This window comes from Pecten maximus, chromosome 14 (assembly GCF_902652985.1).
Source record: "Pecten maximus chromosome 14, xPecMax1.1, whole genome shotgun sequence".
Lineage (NCBI taxonomy): Eukaryota > Metazoa > Mollusca > Bivalvia > Pectinida > Pectinidae > Pecten > Pecten maximus.
Genome location: NC_047028.1, coordinates 19,871,632 through 19,888,798, shown reverse-complemented (window position 1 = coordinate 19,888,798; position 17,167 = coordinate 19,871,632). Strand labels below are relative to the sequence as shown.

The 17,167-nt window shown below is 34.8% G+C and overlaps 2 protein-coding genes across 3 annotated transcripts in view; both read left to right on the top strand.

Annotated features, from left to right (window-relative positions):
* LOC117342081 (A disintegrin and metalloproteinase with thrombospondin motifs 18-like) overlaps window positions 1-17,091 on the top strand; it is a 56,039-nt gene extending 38,948 nt beyond the window's left edge. The window contains exons 13-31 of one of the 2 annotated variants that reach the window (XM_033904064.1): window positions 26-120; window positions 297-376; window positions 597-701; window positions 1,050-1,207; window positions 2,010-2,070; window positions 2,648-2,783; window positions 3,310-3,488; window positions 4,255-4,372; window positions 4,688-4,777; window positions 5,130-5,299; window positions 5,718-5,781; window positions 6,186-6,269; window positions 6,853-7,095; window positions 7,320-7,430; window positions 7,869-7,966; window positions 8,315-8,429; window positions 8,765-8,770; window positions 14,029-14,093; window positions 14,166-17,091. In XM_033904064.1, the coding sequence (XP_033759955.1) occupies window positions 26-120; window positions 297-376; window positions 597-701; window positions 1,050-1,207; window positions 2,010-2,070; window positions 2,648-2,783; window positions 3,310-3,488; window positions 4,255-4,372; window positions 4,688-4,777; window positions 5,130-5,299; window positions 5,718-5,781; window positions 6,186-6,269; window positions 6,853-7,095; window positions 7,320-7,430; window positions 7,869-7,966; window positions 8,315-8,429; window positions 8,765-8,770; window positions 14,029-14,093; window positions 14,166-14,873 (2,686 nt within the window). In that variant the 3' untranslated portion in view covers window positions 14,874-17,091. Of the gene's footprint in view, window positions 1-25; window positions 121-296; window positions 377-596; window positions 702-1,049; window positions 1,208-2,009; window positions 2,071-2,647; window positions 2,784-3,309; window positions 3,489-4,254; window positions 4,373-4,687; window positions 4,778-5,129; window positions 5,300-5,717; window positions 5,782-6,185; window positions 6,270-6,852; window positions 7,096-7,319; window positions 7,431-7,868; window positions 7,967-8,314; window positions 8,430-8,764; window positions 8,771-14,028 lie in introns of both variants that reach the window. The other variant, XM_033904063.1, reaches the window with a different exon arrangement.
* Window positions 8,777-13,283, top strand: LOC117342082. Its single transcript, XM_033904065.1, has 2 exons — window positions 8,777-9,604; window positions 9,662-13,283. Exon 2 carries the CDS (start codon window positions 10,042-10,044, stop codon window positions 12,247-12,249), a length of 2,208 nt encoding a protein of 735 aa, XP_033759956.1. The 5' UTR covers window positions 8,777-9,604; window positions 9,662-10,041; the 3' UTR covers window positions 12,250-13,283.
* Window positions 17,092-17,167: the final 76 nt, after the last annotated feature.

The following is a 17,167-nucleotide window of genomic DNA, read 5'->3' as shown; positions in this document are numbered from 1 at the left end:
TATCTTTTTCTTTCATTCCGTTCAGCACCGGCAATGCACAATGTCTTTGGGAAACAAACATTCCTTCAGCGAACGTTTCTGCTGAACTACAGAGCATTTCACTGACAGGAGAGCTAATAGGTTAGTATTGACCGACATCTTTGATTATAACTGTTTTAAACATTTGATTTTATTGCTACTTTCTGTGATTTTATCTATTCGAACGAGAAATAATAGAATAATAATCTATTGAGACACTAAATCTCATTTTAGATTCAGTTTCAATATCGACTTATTTTGTAACGTTTTCATTTAAGGCCAGACTCTTCTGGAAGACGAAGTGTGCGAGGTTTTGTATGGAAGCGGGTTCCGGTTCAGGGAATATCCTAATTTCAGTGTACGTTATAACATTAAAAAAATTTAATAACTACACACTTATGGACATATTAAACATGACAAAATTCAATCAATTACAATGGTTATGTTCCATTATCCATAAGATAAAAGCATGTTAGTAATATAAATTGTTTTATATATGCATGATAGCTAGGAATTACATTACACTTAACATTTCCATTGATTCTTCATAAATGTAAATGCTTATATTAACATAACAGAACTGCGGACTTTTTACCTGTGTGAATATGAACAGAGGTACCACTTATGGACAAATGTATAAGGAGTCATCAAGTATATCAGGGAACTATTGTGAGGATGGAAAGGTAAGTTACTACAGTTCCTTTCAATAAAACCCATTTGTAAATATGTAAATAAATATTCCATCTTGTTGTAATGCTGTTTATGCAACATTCTATCTGGAAAGGATTGTATATTAGTTGTATAACTTGTGCCCAATACCTTTGTATTTAAGTTACGTCACAAATAAACATATGCTTAAATCTAACACATATACATACGTATATATCTTTTATATTCATTTAACCTTCAACGGAATCATAACACTTGATATAAAAAATAAAAAAAACTGTTTATTCATTTATTTATATAATGTATGATTGCTATCAATATTTCTATTGTAATAATTTATAAAATCTTTATCTATTTCATAGGTGTGTTTCAAGGGAAGTTGTTCAGATCTAGCAACTGCTCAACTAACAGGAGCCACTGTTACAGCTGGAGGGTGGTCAAACTGGGAATCGTGGTCGACTTGCTCTCGTACATGCGGAACAGGTGTGCTCCATAGAAGACGTATATGTAATAATCCAAGGTATGATGCTGTCGTCCACGTTGTGTGATTTTTGTATATCATAACTAATTTAGGATTGATGCCAAACAACAATTGACCAACAAACCTAAATGTGCGAGTTCTTTCTTTTTCTGATACGTCTCATCAGTATTTTATGGATAATATGATCACCCATCCATGTAAGAGTGAAGATAAACAGAACTCGTAGTCAAATACTGTTTGTACGAAAATGTATTTACTTACACATTAACAAACGCGAAGGAAATGTTTCATTGAATCAGCTCTGTTGATTGAACACAGATTATATGGATTTATTGATTTTTTTTCAAAGGATGTCATATAGCAATATACAAAATACTTTTACCTTAATATATTGACGATTTATAATATTGGCGAAGTTTTATAATGACTGAACATTCCTGAATGTAGGTATTTCAGATTTCGTTTAAAAAGTGGTTTATGGATATTAATATGCCACGAACCTACCAAATCACAAGGTTTTCAGGTCTAACAACTAATTATCATACTATTTGTTATTACCAGGGACTCCATCCTCTCAATTGCTCATTTGAAGCTCAAACGATGTGAAATTGATATCATATTAAATTTTGAACTTTTTGCTACCTGAAAAAACCCTTATTTTTAGATGGGTAACAGATAACAGGACTGAAGAACAGATAATGATAAAGTGGTAATGAATAAAACGGTGATTCGCCAGAGGTCGGCCTACCATAGAGTTTGATCAATGATTTTTCTGTTTATGCATACTATCAAATTAAGTTCCCTAATTGATATCCATGTTCTTATTAAATACTTTGTACAGACCGAAGAACCACGCATTTTGCCCTGGCGATCAATATGAAGCAGAACTGTGTAACACTACGGTAAGACAGCCGATTGTATTCAACCTAAACATCAATACTTCTGAAATATAAAACCAAATATGACCATAGTTTGTGTTAATGTGGTAAACGAAAAATAGTTTATCTCAAGATCAGAAATTATGTAGCTTCAAAAAACTTGAATTGTAAACGAAACTTTGAAAAATGTAATTCGATTTTTGTCAATATATATGCTTCGATACTTTGGGAAAAATTCAAGTCAATGAAAACATTTATTAACAATTTAGGAAGTATTTTAATGGAACTGGGTCGGACAACCTCCTGTAACCGGATACCACACCGTCGTTTTAGTTTCCTCGAATCCAATTATTGCACAGTAGTTTGCTTTCCTGGTGCAATGACCGGGATTCAGTGAAAACTCAATTCCCAACTAACAATGGAAATATTTAAAGAAATTAATGATTTTTGTGAAAAAAGGCGAAGACGTTAAAAAGAGGCGAAGACGTTAAAAAGAGGCGAAGACGTTAAAAAGATATCGATTGATAAACTGTAATGATATTAGCTAATGTTGATATCAGGTGAACATATCCTTACCATAAAATCACTTTCTTTGATCCAGCCTTGCTTAGGAGACAGTACAACTGAAAGTACGCTGATAACTGCCAGAGCGTCTGAAACATGTTACGCGCTGGTGCAATATGGTGTTATCGATATCGCAAACTACTTTCCAACGGGGACTGTCTACAACAACGTCCGTAAGTCCCAAACAAAATGTATTTCTGTTTATTTTTGAGCGTTAATGACGATTTCTAGACAGACGAATCAGCTGTATAATGAGAGAGAGAGAGAGAGAGAGAGAGAGAGAGAGAGAGAGAGAGAGAGAGAGAGAGAGAGAGAGACTCAAAATGTCTCCATGCGCCATGTATTCCATTAGACACCAGGTGTCCTTAATACGAGTACCCAGTATTATATTTCAGTTTTATTACCAAAAAATCTTGCCATTTGTGTTAGTGACTCAGTGTCGGCTAGATCATATGTCAAAGCGGGATACATCAATAGACACGTGATCATAAACATCTTTTGACTATCAGACTTTTGATATCATCGATAATTGTTCTTGCATATCTTAAGATATCTGTTGACATGACCTATGCAGGGGTTGTGGGATTCATAATTTCTGTATCCCAAGACCAAACTTGTTCGAATACATTGTAGCTATTGTAAAAAGATCAGTGAAAAAACGCGTTAGAAGTGTTATATGTTGGTTTGTCTGGTTTTAAGGAATGGGTAAATGTGAGGTAAAGTGTGACAGAAGGACAGGATACACGCCCGAGGCATACACCCGGTATGGTCTGATGCCCGACGGAACGCCATGTAACGAAGTCCTACACGAATGGGACGAGAAGGACTGGCCACGAAGACCTGGGTATGAGGATTATTGCCTAGAGGGATACTGTTATGTAAGTGTTTCTGGCACGATCGTTCAATATTATCGACTGCATCAATATCAAAATCTGCAATTTAGAAAAACAAAAAGCTGTTAAATTCCCGTTAAACGAATTATATTGTTTTGATAAAAGATATTATTTGTGATATTTCATATATTTCAAAATTTCTCCTTTTTGAGTTTCAACCTTTGTCTTATGTCTTTTTTTCAACATCCGCATTAATTTACATACTGACAATTACCAATCAAACATTCTTATTTCAAAATACAGTAAAACTTTGTTTATCCAACTCTAATAATTTGAATACCTTACTGGATTTAAAATAGAAATCTGTCCAAACAATAACTAATTACACTCAGTTTACTCGAATACTCAGAATGTGTTTTTGTTGCCTATTGAATGGGGCCGCGGTGGCCGAGTGAATAAGGTGCCCTGACACTTAATCACTAGCCCTCCACCTCTGGGTTATAAGTTCGAAACCTACGTGGGGCAGTTGCCTGGCACTGACCGTAGGCCGGTGGTTTTTCTCCGGGTACTCCGGCTTTCCTCCGCCTCGAAAACCCGGTATATTTTGTAAGTCCTCAAATTACCTTGGCTGTTAATAGGACGCTAAACAAAAATAAACCAAACAAATACCCGTTGACTTCAGGAGAGAGAGGTTTGATTTTAATATCTGAATATGCTTAATGATTAATTTGGTGTATATGAAATAAGTGATATTTGATACTTTTTACATAATCTATCTAATTAAGGATTATGTTGTTTTATTACTCAACAGGTGTTTGGTTGTGATAACAAATTAAACGGACAACAGTATGACCAGTGTGGTGTTTGTGGGGGAGATAACTCTACGTGTCTCTTCTATAATTCCGTTTATACCGATTCTGTCGCACAAGGTAAAATTAGACTATAAAATATTTGAACACTTGTCAGCATATGTTACCCCATGGAAAGGTTAAGAACTATTAACGTAAGGGAATAAAATAGTGTAGTATTTCAAATTGAAGAAAATAATTTCTGACGGGATACATTTGTAACGTTTAATATGAAGAAGTTATGAATGTCATATGAACTTCATATCATATTTCGTGGAATTTCATCTTCAATGACGTAAAACAATTGATCTTATACCTACTGCGAACACCATTTTATAGGTGCTCGGTTGACACTTTATGTGACACTTTTTTATACAGAAATTCCATATCTTACAGGTGATCGGGTAACTATAGTTCAGTTACCAGCGGGGTCCTTCAACATCCAGTTTTGGTTCACGTATAGCCAGATGAATAATGACTATGTAGGTAAGTAATTTGATTTAACGCGTATTGAAAAGTAAAAAAACAACAACACAAAAACAAACAAACAAACAAAAAACAAAACAAAACAAACAAAAAACAAATCAAACAAAAACAAAACCAAAAGCAAAAATTAAAAAACAAAAACAAAACTTTAAATTGTTAAAAAATGTACAGTCACAACATTAGACTGGTAATTGGAACTTGTTAGTAGCCTCGTCGCCATACAGATATCTTGTTTATAATATATAACTTGGGCTTTATAGGCCACTTTGCAGAATTAAGCAGGTACGTCGAGTCCAGCTGAAGTAGAAATTGAAATGTTATTTAGTTATTCGACTTACGTTTGTGTTTGTAGAGCTGTGGAGTAAAGACGATCGAGCTATCATTGCCTCTAGAGTTTATAGCAGCTGGGTGCATGATACTGAAGACAGCCCTATCTATCATGCTGGCGCATACTGGTCATTTTACTTCAATACTCAGTATCTTTTAGGAAAAGGAGTTCTGACGAATTCTGTCATCATTAAGGTAAAAAATTTAACACAATATAATAAACAATGGATGGTTTAGTTATCAACAGATATGGCCATTCAAAGACGGTATTGGAGACATTGTCAGAGAAACTGTACCATAAATGTCTATTTGATTACATGAATGTAGACAAAAACACTGCGAATTTGATCTTCTAATTCAACATAACGTTCTATAACATAATCATAATAACATACCTTACTACCTGTCCGCTGTGAAATATTGTGTATCGTGAAAACATGATACAACACCGATTCAGGGAAGATTGGAGGAGATAAATAACTGCCTTCATCATAACGAACTTAATGAAAAAAACAACAACTGTGGGTTGTGGAATGTTAGCGCCTTTATTCTCTGTACTTGGTAATATTGGTATGCAAATCATTATGACTCTAACATTACATTTCTGATTTAGTTCTTCAATCTCAATGGTAATCCTAATCTGGGGGTGAACTACGCCTACTCTACACCGCTGAATGGTAAGCTGTCTTTGTGTCTTAGTTAAGTTTGTACTACGTAGTAACTAATACGTAGAACTTAAATTATTTATATACTAGTATCAGAATACATATGAGATCGAAGACGCGAGATTCAATAGCATTACTGAATACGGAATTTCACGAATATGTGATAAGAACCGAAGAGATTGGTGATGACGCGATCTGTCGGTCTCACAAATTATAATATGTTTTTGAGCATATGAGGAAAGTAATCAAACTCTGTGGACATGGATGCCACAACCTGGGTGTTATCAGAGCTTCTCTGTACAGCACGAGGCTTGAGACATCCTTGTCCAGGGAAGCGACCCCAAGTGAGATTCTATCAATCTCATTATAAAACCGTATATGCTGTCTGCCAGTGTAAACCTTTGATTAAATTGTAGTTGGGAGTTGTACTGGAACCTGTCAGAATGGTGGTACATGGGACAGCTCATTGTGTGCTTGTTCGTGTCCAGAGAACTTTTACTGTAAGTACTCTGCCAGCCATGCGTTAACACACTGGTATGGCGCCCTTAGAGTGATATATATCATATGTTGGCCTATGTGAATTAAGTTTTCAAAAGAAAATATAGTATACCCAGTGTGAACTAACAGCAGAAATGTATTGATTTTTATAAAAGACATGATCACGATAGCATCTAGAATAAATGAGCAAAATGCCATTGGTAACATTTCGTACTGTATCATACCATTATAACGATTATTACAATATCTTGGAATGTCACTTTAAAACAGTGCATGCATTTTGCTAGTAGAAGCCATTTCATGCATAGTGAAAAAAAAACCCGAAAACAAAACAAAACCGTGCATCTGCGAAAGGTCTTAATATAATGATACACCAAGTTCATATCCTATCAATTTTTATTGTGCGTGCCTAATCACCTACGTGAATGTATATAAACAACGATAATTGTATATAAACACAACTATATTTGTATATAAACATAACTATTATTGTATATAAACATAACTATTATTGTGTGAAAACATAACTATAATTGTATATAAACAAAAATACAATTGTATATAAAGTGAACTATATTGATCTAGCCTTGGACTGCAGCAGTTCGTGCAACACTGAGTGTTTGAATGGAGGGACTGTTATAGAGGATACGTGTGGTTGTCAGTGTAATAACCAGTCATTTGGCAATAAATGTCAGACATGTAAAGTACCTTACACGGGACAGGGGTGTCAGAGCTGTGCGGGCGCCACCTGTCAGAACTGTGGTGTTTTTGACAGCGCCACCTGTCGATGCCGATGTCTTGACGGATATGGCGGGACATCTTGTGAAAGTAAGAACGAAATGATAATAGATACATTGTACCTATACTTATATAGTATAAACTGTCGTAAGCTCTTTCGTAAGTTTCTTAATAACATATTGATCGTCTCAAAGCTTAAACTTCAAATCATCTCTAAGAAAATATACTAAATCTGTAAATAATATTATAATATTCATAAAATACTAATATCACTGTATATTATTATCAATAAAGGATGCTCTTTATATCCACAGCCACATGTGCTGATACCAGCTCTACCTGTGCTGCAGACGCCGCCGCGGGGAAATGTGACTCGGACAACATTAACATGGAAGCCAATTGTCCTTTAACATGTGGACTGTGTGGTACTTGATTTCTAATAATTTGTATTCTGGCATGTTTGCGTGGAAATACATAATCTCTAAACATTAAACTGATTTGAAATACATTTGATGGAAGAATTGTCCATTATATATCATTTTTTTAATAACCCTGTAAGTCGTATTGATGTTTTTTTCCTGCTACCACTGTGAAATAGGTTTTATTTCGTGAAAATGAGTATATAATATAATTGTGTCGCCAAAAGTAAAGTATAGTAAAGCATCACTTCTTGAAGGGCTCATGTGACAGCATATCGAGAGGAATACAGCAGCCGTCATGTTCTATCTGTAACATAACATTTGACATGTCAACTTTAATGTTATAAAAAAGCATGCATTATTCATAAACAAGTAGACGTTAGTGTTAGCTATTGGTATGTATTAAATCCCGCGACTATTAATACTTGAACTTGTTTGCTTTAGTGGCTAAATCTCCACCAGATAACTGTTCTACGGCTATAGTGATATCATCAACGACAACAACGACGACGACAACAACTTCACAACCCAGCACATCGACAGTAGGTTTCCTCTATCCTATAATGTTAGCGCAAAGAAACTATCTATGATTACAAATATTATTTTTCTTGGTCAGACCGATTGCATCCAATAGCAATGGTAACATGATTTTTATTTTTTATTTTATTGTCAGAATTGAAATAAAAACAGCACTTAGGATATCGATTTTGTTTTAATGTTTGCGGTCGTTTACCTGTTAATTCTATCGAGAATGGATTTCTGCTGGACTTAGATATAAGACGGGTGTTGTGATAGCAAAACCATTAAAAACATTCCTTTATGAGGTGCTATGCTAAAGGAGCTTTGTGCACGCGATATGTGTAATGAATTATTTATTTTCCCCAATGCAGTGTCTTACCGACGAGTTCACCTGTACCAACGGCAACTGTGTGTCCGTCAATGTGACATGTGACCGGACTGACGACTGTGGCGATTTCAGTGACGAATTGGGCACGTGCATGTCAAGTAAGTTAAGGACAATGTTAATTCATTCTGAGGTTAATAAAACAATTACACATAAACTGTATCTCGGTTATCATGAAATAACACTGTCATAATTACTGTGTTTTGCATCCAGTTTGAAGCGAAATGACGCGATTTTCGTACTAGTTATGGAATGGGTTTTTTTTACTATTGTTCGCAATCATATTTCATCTCTACAATATACTACCTGGACCAAAAAGAGTTATTCATATTCATAGTATATCATTGACAAATTTCAATGTTGAAACATTATTTTAAATGGTATTTTGAATTTGACATTGTTCAAACTTCTTTACACCATTTTTTATTGATTACAGGTACAGGTACGAGATGTCAGACGAACGAATACGTTGTCATGGTGTATGGTATACTAATTATGACTATATCACGGCTTTTACGGACTTAATGACACCAGAGCAGCACTACGGTGAAGGGTTACATTACTTACTGTGAAAATTGAAAGCGTTGTCCAAGTAGTGTACACTGGCTATTTCTTATGAGTATCAAACAGAAATATTAATTGGTTTAATTGACGATCCTTTATTTTTTTTATTGTTTTTTACACAATGTCTGTTACATAAATCGCGGAATATGTCCACATCATTGGACTTCGTTTGAGGAGTTGTTCTATGCAAACTCATGAAAAATAGCAAGCATACAATACTTTCACCACCTTCAACTTAATGCATGTCATATGTGTTTAATGATGGTCGAAGCTACCTTTAACTCCGCCTCTAATTTACAAAAAACTATATGTATAAAGAACACTTATTTCGATTAACAATATAACGCAATATCTATGTATTTGAAAACTCTATGATACATTATGTATTTATTTCCCCGCTCCCTTAAATTACCTTTATAGACAGACTTATCTGTACATATAAGTACATGTATATGTCAAACATCTAACAAGTGTGATAGATATGCAAGAAGGTACTGTTACATATCAGACATTCATGTTTGAATCAAATATCTTAAACGTGGTTATTTCCGCGGTGTATTAATTTCGCGATTAAGATAGGTAACCTCTACGCGTGGAGGTTATTTCCGCGGTGATTTAATTTCGCGATTAAGATAGGTAACCTCTACGCCAGGAGGTTATTTCCGCGGTGGTTTAATTTCGCGATTTAGATAGGTAACCTCTACGCCAGGAGGTTATTTCCGCGGTGGTTTAATTTCGCGATTTAGATAGGTAACCTCTACGCCAGGAGGTTATATCCGCGGTGGTTTAATTTCGCGATTTTGATCAATAAACTGTACGTATGGGGCTATTTCCGCGATTATTTTCTTCTTCATCTGTTCTATAAATACCATATACATGACGAAAAGAAAATGTGTATGAGGAAATTTTCGCTGCCGAAGCCATTCGCGCGCATTTAGCGTAAATCAATCCTTGCGTAAATGTCCACGTATACAGTGCTTTCTTATCAATGTAAATAATCAATGCTTCCTTTTTCTTTCTTTTATTTTTACAAACAAATGGCAACTGTTTCACAACAGCTATTTGTATTGATATGGATTGTTATTTACGAAAATGTAAAACTTATTTGTTCTGTAATATGGTAAATTCCAAGCATCCGGATTTCTAGTTATGTATTCGTTTTCAATGGTATACTGGAACGGAATTCGTTTTCAATGGTATACTGGAACGGAATTCGTTTTCAATGGTATACTGGAACGGAATTCGTTTTCAATGGTGTACTGGAACGGAATTCGTTTTCAATGGTATACTGGAACGGAATTCGTTTTCAATGGTATACTGGAACGGAATTCGTTTTCAATGGTATACTGGAACGGAATTCGTTTTCAATGGTGTACTGGAACGGAATTCGTTTTCAATGGTATACTGGAACGGAATTCGTTTTCAATGGTATACTGGAACGGAATTCGTTTTCAATGGTATACTGGAACAGAATTCGTTTTCAATGGTATACTGGAACGGAATTCGTTTTCATTGGTATACTGGAACGGAATTCGTTTTCAATGGTGTACTGGAACAGAATTCGTTTTCAATGGTATACTGGAACGGAATTCGTTTTCAATGGTATACTGGAACGGAATTCGTTTTCAATGGTGTACTGGAACAGAATTCGTTTTCAATGGTATACTGGAACGGAATTCGTTTTCATTGGTATACTGGAACGGAATTCGTTTTCAATGGTGTACTGGAACAGAATTCGTTTTCAATGGTATACTGGAACGGAATTCGTTTTCAATGGTATACTGGAACGGAATTCGTTTTCATTGGTATACTGGAACGGAATTCGTTTTCAATGGTGTACTGGAACAGAATTCGTTTTCAATGGTGTACTGGAACAGAATTCGTTTTCAATGGTGTACTGGAACAGAATTCGTTTTCAATGGTATACTGGAACGGAATTCGTTTTCAATGGTATACTGGAACGGAATTCGTTTTCAATGGTATACTGGAACGGAATTCGTTTTCAATGGTATACTGGAACGGAATTCGTTTTCAATGGTATACTGGAACGGAATTCGTTTTCAATGGTATACTGGAACGGAATTCGTTTTCATTGGTATACTGGAACGGAATTCGTTTTCAATGGTGTACTGGAACGGAATTCGTTTTCAATGGTATACTGGAACGGAATTCGTTTTCAATGGTATACTGGAACGGAATTCGTTTTCAATGGTATACTGGAACGGAATTCGTTTTCAATGGTATACTGGAACGGAATTCGTTTTCAATGGTATACTGGAACGGAATTCGTTTTCAATGGTATACTGGAACGGAATTCGTTTTCAATGGTATACTGGAACGGAATTCGTTTTCAATGGTATACTGGAACGGAATTCGTTTTCAATGGTATACTGGAACGGAATTCGTTTTCAATGGTATACTGGAACGGAATTCGTTTTCAATGGTATACTGGAACGGAATTCGTTTTCAATGGTGTACTGGAACGGAATTCGTTTTCAATGGTATACTGGAACGGAATTCGTTTTCAATGGTATACTGGAACGGAATTCGTTTTCAATGGTATACTGGAACGGAATTCGTTTTCAATGGTATACTGGAACGGAATTCGTTTTCAATGGTATACTGGAACGGAATTCGTTTTCAATGGTATACTGGAACGGAATTCGTTTTCAATGGTATACTGGAACGGAATTCGTTTTCAATGGTATACTGGAACGGAATTCGTTTTCAATGGTATACTGGAACGGAATTCGTTTTCAATGGTATACTGGAACGGAATTCGTTTTCAATGGTATACTGGAACGGAATTCGTTTTCAATGGTATACTGGAACGGAATTCGTTTTCAATGGTATACTGGAACGGAATTCGTTTTCAATGGTATACTGGAACGGAATTCGTTTTCAATGGTATACTGGAACGGAATTCGTTTTCAATGGTATACTGGAACGGAATTCGTTTTCAATGGTATACTGGAACGGAATTCGTTTTCAATGGTATACTGGAACGGAATTCGTTTTCATTGGTGTACTGGAACGGAATTCGTTTTCAATGGTATACTGGAACGGAATTCGTTTTCAATGGTATACTGGAACGGAATTCGTTTTCAATGGTATACTGGAACGGAATTCGTTTTCAATGGTATACTGGAACGGAATTCGTTTTCAATGGTATACTGGAACGGAATTCGTTTTCAATGGTATACTGGAACGGAATTCGTTTTCAATGGTATACTGGAACGGAATTCGTTTTCAATGGTGTACTGGAACGGAATTCGTTTTCAATGGTGTACTGGAACGGAATTCGTTTTCAATGGTATACTGGAACGGAAATATTTGTATCGTTATTCCGGACACTAATGCTTGTTATTATACTCTTGATATATGCCGCTTTATTCTAACGCTGGCAGCTGTCTGATGTTTGTATCAGTTTATGACATTGTACATATATTAAGTTATATTACAAATGTTGATTAGGTTTTATCAAAGAAAGTGAATTCAGAGGAAGGATATATTTGCCGGCCTTTTTCATATATAATAATTCGCCAACCGATCAATTACATTTTGTACATTCATTTTTTTAATGAATTTAAGTGCAATTTATCACTTAAATCATAGCATAAACAATTATTATCACATTTTATACATGTTTTATACATTACATAATTTACATTGTTTGCATAGTTTTGTTTCACCAACGATGTTCATGACGTGAACTGAACTTCTTACGCCTTCATGGTCGAATTTGATTGAACCTGTTACTCTCTGTGCTAGATTTGAAATTACTTAAAAAAGAAAGAAAAATCAAAAGTGGATTTTTATTTAGTATTGATATGATTTCACGCATTGTGTGGATTTTGCAATGGTTTGCTCTATTAATAGAGTAAAACTTTGTTTCCATGACATGATACTGTTAGTTGTCCGATATTTATTTGTAAGTTAACGTATGCAAAAGTATGACAATTTTAGCAATACACTAAATGGCAAACTGTTAATGAAGTAATTTAGCAATTCGTGAGGTGTAGCAACTCAAAGGAAAGATTAAACAAAAATACTATAGGAACTTCTCTTTTACATATTTACATGATTTGCTTCGTAGATGATATTGTTGTTATATATTTGATATAACGTTAAAGTTTTGTTTTTGTCTTGCGATGATTTTGAGACAGCATAAATGCTTTAATAATGGCTTCATACATGTATTCATCGATAAACTAATGATATATCATCCAAGTTAAATCATACCACCGGCTTTACAAATATCGTTATCATGGATGCTACTGTGAAGAATTTGTTTTAATTATTTTCTATAGATATTTTGTTTTCTTAAAAATATTCCTGATAAAAATTTACCTGTTTTAGAGTGAAAAAATTAAAATTTGGATACCCCCCCCAAAAAAAAAACCCCCAACAAAAGCGCAAGGTATCAATGTTGCACTTCATGATTTGCAGTCATGTGCTCGAGATGAACGAGATATGTTTCCTTTTAACGGGAGGTAACTCTGAATCAAAAAAATCATGCTGTTTTTCTATCTGTAAACATATACTGTACGTGCTGAATATATTTCTCTTAAATTCAATGCATCATTTAAGTACAATGTTCACCAACATGAAACATACTTGATAGATTTTAGAAGGTTGACCTTATTGTCAGTGAGGTATACGAAACTATGTTCGAGCGCCTTTGTGTATGTTAATAGAAAATCAATGATATAGTGATTATATTATATGATGCGTAGCGAAATACCGGCTCAGTGCGTCCGTGTATTTCGTAAATGGGGTGATTGGATCAGTTGCATGCTTACTAAATAACACATCCATGCTTCCAGACACTGTATGCTGAATACTACTAATTATCAAATGATATTAACATAATGTTTCTTTATCATGATAATGATTATTTCTTTCCTTTTTTCCTTTTTTATTCTTCCTGGTCTGCATCAATAATTGAAGGTGATTCAATATCCTGGTAATCAAAAGTTCCAATGATAGCAATCATATTATCGTCAGCTTTGCTCCTAAATTGGATTTGTTTGTCACCATTTGTTTTCTAAAGCCCTTCATTCTTATTTCAATATCTGAATCAATCTTTAATCCTCACGAGTTTCTCTTGTGTTTCTTTTCATCTTGCTTGCATAGTACAACCAAGTACATATACCACAACATCTACCAGTACAAAAGTTATTACTACGACCGGTAGTACCGCTTCTTCCGCCGGAAGTACGACCACTACAAAAGCTACAACTTCCACCGGAAGTACGACCACTACAGAAGCTACTACTTCCACCGGAAGTGCGACCACTACAAAAGCTATTACTATGACCGGTAGTACTGCTTCTTCTGCCGGAAGTACGACCACTACAAAAGCTACAACTTCCACCGGAAGTACGACCACTACAGAAGCTACTACTTCCACCGGAAGTAAGACCACTACAAAAGGCACTTCTTCGACCAGTAGTACGACCACTACAAAATCTACTACCTCGACCGGAAGTACCATTACCACAAAAGCTGCAATGTCAACCGGAAATGCGACAAGTACGACAACTACCACTGTTCCCCAAACACAGAATATAAATTCTACTTTTTCCTCTACTACTATCACCTCTGTTACTTCTACTACCTCTGCTCTAACTCAGTCGGCATCCACGACAGAGCCCACCACAGTTACAAAACCGTTAACTACCAAGGAAATAATTACCATAGTTGGAATTATCGCAGGGGTATCGGTACTGATTCTAGCAGCTTCGGGGTATGCTTTGTACATAACCAAGTTGAACGATGGAAATCGAGCGAAAATGTATTCTGGAACACAACCAACGAATGTAATCCAGACGCATCCTGCAGGTGATGGATATCATGAGCTTACCACACACGAAAAAAATGGGGATCGTGACTCGAAAAGACACTCAAAAAATGGATATCAGTCTGGAATTAATTATCATCCCAGTGGAGATGTATTTAAAAACTATGATTATGTGTAGACGGGAAAGCATTGACGATGACAGAGAACCGCTTGTGACGTTGAAATCCGAATATCCTTGTTTCCCTAAGGTTCCCATACATTCTTCATCGACATTTATTGATTCATTCTCAGAATCAATCTACATGTATTGTACAATCAATCTTCTCCTTCAATTACCATGTTACATTACTTGCAGATTCGAAATGTCCCTTTCTTTTATTTTTTTTAATTTTTTTTTCCTCAAAATTACACTTAAAACCTTCGAACCATTCTCATCTTATCAAATGTAGGTCTGATCTCAAAGATAAAATTAGCTTCAAAATATTATGAATTGCTTTTTCATTATTGTATGGATGCTTGTTTTGTTTATAGAGAATCACAATCGCTGATGATATATTATTTTTTGTGCATATCGTCATTTTGCATACAAACACGCTTGTGTGAATTATAGCTTGGTTATCTTTGTGATGCAAGAACATTTATAAATATTGATTAACTATCATAAATGTGTAATAACGTAACTGAATACGAATATTATAAATGTCGTTCACAAAATGGCAGGGGTTGATTCACTTACGATTTTAGCAAAATAGATAACCAGTCGAGACCGTGACACTAGAATCTCAGAGATTCGTACATGTATAATCACCCTATAATTTCTAATATTACTCATCACACGGCTGTTATTGGAGAGCTGCAGTTGTCCACCTTAAGGCCTCCGGTCGACTTTTAACAATAAACAGTTACCAACTTTGGTTGATATCTTGGTATTACCTGGACAGATATCAGTGAAAATGTACGTTGTATACTAACATCAGATAAAGTCACATAGATAAATGACCGTGTTTAAGTTGTTGAATTGGTAAGATAATTGTTCAACTTAAAGATAAAATTGATTGTTAATAATTGTTACAGCTGAATTGTTGAGTTTTTGTTTTATATCCTGTTATCTTAAACAATAAAACTATTTTTATATATTGTATCATCCCCAACCAGTGTAATGATCCCAGGTGATTAAAGGTTTGATATCCGACAAGGGATGACAAAGATTGTTATACCAGGGATGATTTTACACGAGGGGTTATAAATAGAGCAATATATCATAATAATCCTACAAAACTATGTCTACGTTACAAATCAATGTATCATTCATTTTTATTTTCCCATCAACTTGATCTCTTTATGTGTGTTTTATCAAACTGTGAGCTTTTGTTATTCATACTTAATACTGTAAACGTTCAAATTTTAGCGGTTTTCGCGGTAGAAGAATTGCTGCGTTAAATACACTTATCCCTATCATTTCTATAGAAAATTATGTCGGTGCGCCAATTCATCATTGCGTTATCTATAAAAGTTCGTAATACGCTAAAATATGAATGCGCCAAAATTTGTCTGTTTACAGTATGTTTTTTTTTTAATATTTTTTTTTGTAGTTTTTTATGTAAGATAAAGCAGTTAATGTCATATGCCAATTTTATCACACATTTAAATGATGTTGTTTCAATGCACGCATACTGGGGAATGGTTTAATTGTTGATGAAACAATAAGCCACACGCATTATTTAATTCCAGTAGTACAAAATTATCTCTTGTGAAAATATTGCAAATCTGCCTTGCCCCATTTCCTACTATCGGTGAAATTAAAGAGAGAAAATGTTTCCTCTTGACAATATGGTCATTTACACTAAATCACGGTAAATCAGATATTTACTAAAGTATGTGTATTATGAGACAATACGACCGATTCTGACATTACTGCTTTATCCAAATATCCTGTAGGTGTACTGCTCTTTGCTTAGCCTGTTACGTAGCCGCATACAATCATTGTATTTATATAACAGTGGAGGTATTTGAAACATTTTGAAAAAGGAAATAAAATGAATAAAGTTACATTCCATCCAACAGATTATGAAACCATAAACTACAATTTTGCGAATACTATCTAAAATTTAAAACTACTTTCAAGGATTCAAATTACGCTAAAATTGACAAATAATAATTATAATTAAAAAAAATCTTACAAACATTATATAAACAGGTACTTTATCATCTCAACTTTCACGGGATCAATCATCATTATGCCATCTATTTTGATGATTTCAAATTGATCTAGTTGCATATAAATATATCCTCCATGTCAATGTGCTGTAGGCAGAGATTTTGTAAGCAATATCTGTGATCATCAATTTTTATTGTATGCATGTGTGACTTGTAGAGCAATAAAATATATTTTGTTAGCCAAGACTTGTTATTTCCATGTCGAAACAGGAATTATATCATTTCAATGTTACCAGAGAGATCCGCGGCAAAGTA

Excerpts from the sequence above, each read along its gene's own strand:
- LOC117342082 (XM_033904065.1), top strand. The coding sequence starts at position 10,042 with ATGTATTCGTTTTCAATGGTATACTGGAACGGAATTCGTTTTCAATGG.